The sequence below is a fragment of the Polistes canadensis genome, unplaced genomic scaffold (genome assembly GCF_001313835.1).
Source record: "Polistes canadensis isolate GaletaPanama2010 unplaced genomic scaffold, ASM131383v1 scaffold_333, whole genome shotgun sequence".
Lineage (NCBI taxonomy): Eukaryota > Metazoa > Arthropoda > Insecta > Hymenoptera > Vespidae > Polistes > Polistes canadensis.
The window spans coordinates 10316-11869 of NW_014569880.1; the positions used below are offsets into that span (position 1 = coordinate 10316).

At 26.9% G+C, this 1554-nt stretch overlaps 1 protein-coding gene across 1 annotated transcript in view; it reads right to left on the reverse strand.

Annotated features, from left to right (window-relative positions):
* The window catches only part of LOC106791704 (fatty acid synthase-like), a gene marked incomplete at its 3' end in the record, with an annotated part of 3488 nt that extends 1959 nt beyond the window's left edge, over nt 1–1529 (reverse strand). The window contains 2 exon segments of the mRNA XM_014757563.1: nt 1–642; nt 1150–1529. Coding sequence (XP_014613049.1) covers nt 1–642; nt 1150–1495 — 988 coding nt within the window.
* Nucleotides 1530–1554: the final 25 nt, after the last annotated feature.

The following is a 1554-nucleotide window of genomic DNA, read 5'->3' on the forward strand; positions in this document are numbered from 1 at the left end:
ATTTCAAGTCTCGTAAACAGATTCTTAACCGATCCAAACAGTTTTCTTGGCTATAAACGACAACAGTTTTTCCTACGTTTTTTTCTTTATGTAAAAGTAGAGCTGTACGACAGTTAGCAATTTTTATCCTTAGGACGACGTTTAATCCCACACTTGTCAATATAGAAATCGCATTATATTCTTCTTTCGTTTCAACGATTGTTAATAAATATGATTCTTTACCGAGAGTGCTAATAAGTTTTCTTACATCGTTATAATGCGCGTTATTTATAATCGTCAAAATAAAATTTTCATCTAATTTCTGGTAAAGCAACTCTCTCGTAATTAATTTTATATTAAGGTTTTTCCTCATCCGTTGTATGATATTATTGAGAAATTCTAAAATATTTTCATTTTTGTTTTTTGACTCATTTGTTACTAATATCTTTTCTGTACTATTTTTTAAAATTAATCCTAGTACAACGTTTAATATGTCGCTGATATTCATATTTGTTTCATTGATATTCTGGATAAATCGAAGCTCATCAGCAACAATTTTCCCATTCCTGTGTTTAAATATTATTTCTTTAAACTGAATTCCACTCATTTCAATTCCGGGGCAAGCTATTACRTTTACCCGTTTGTCAAACTTCATCGGTAATGCTATGAACAAAAATTAGTATTGTATATATTGATTCTTAAACTATTTATGATACGTGACWTTATTTTTTGTGGTAAAATTTATAAACACAATATTTAAATAAGTGATTAGAAATCTTAGAGAGATTATCTTAAGAGATATTATTGACTAATAATTTATGTTTTAACTAGTGGTCGAGTATCTTATAATTGTGTTTCACTAAATCGTTATATATAGGAGTACGATTATACAAATTTCAGCAGCAGCTATAAATAATTTGTTCTCAAAGCAAAATTCAAATCAATCTATAGGAATTTTTTTTTTACTCTTTAATTGTAAAAAAATGAAATTGAAATTTATTTACTTTTAGTCCATGCTCTTAAGGTGCTTTACACATATATTTTAATTTCTATTTATTTTGTACAGAATTTGACAAGTTTTCAAATTCTGGATCTATATTGTATCTTAATATAACTATGAATAATTATAATTTTAAACTTAATAATTAATATTAAGTTTTAAATACCTACTATTGTTTTCTTTCATTTTTGCTGTTAATTGTGCCATGTCAATGACGAGTTTTTGTATCTTACTCGGTACCAACATATTTTTATTCCTACTGCTGATAATATGGACTTGAACTAATCCTTCTAGTAATAACTCCCAGTCTCTGCTCCATTTAAGCGTTCCATTAGAACACGATGTAGAGAGTCCGCTAATAATATTGTAAGATTCTTCATATTGGTAACCATGTAAAAGAAGATTCGAGTAAATATTTTGTTCGTCGAAAATTTTTATTTCTTCTTTTATTAAAATGTTTTCATTAATATATTTCTTCCTATTTTCTTCTAATCGAATAATTCCAGAAGCTATCATGATTTCATCTCTGGTTATTACTTCAAATTTTCCTGAGCCTGAAAATTTACATTATTTTA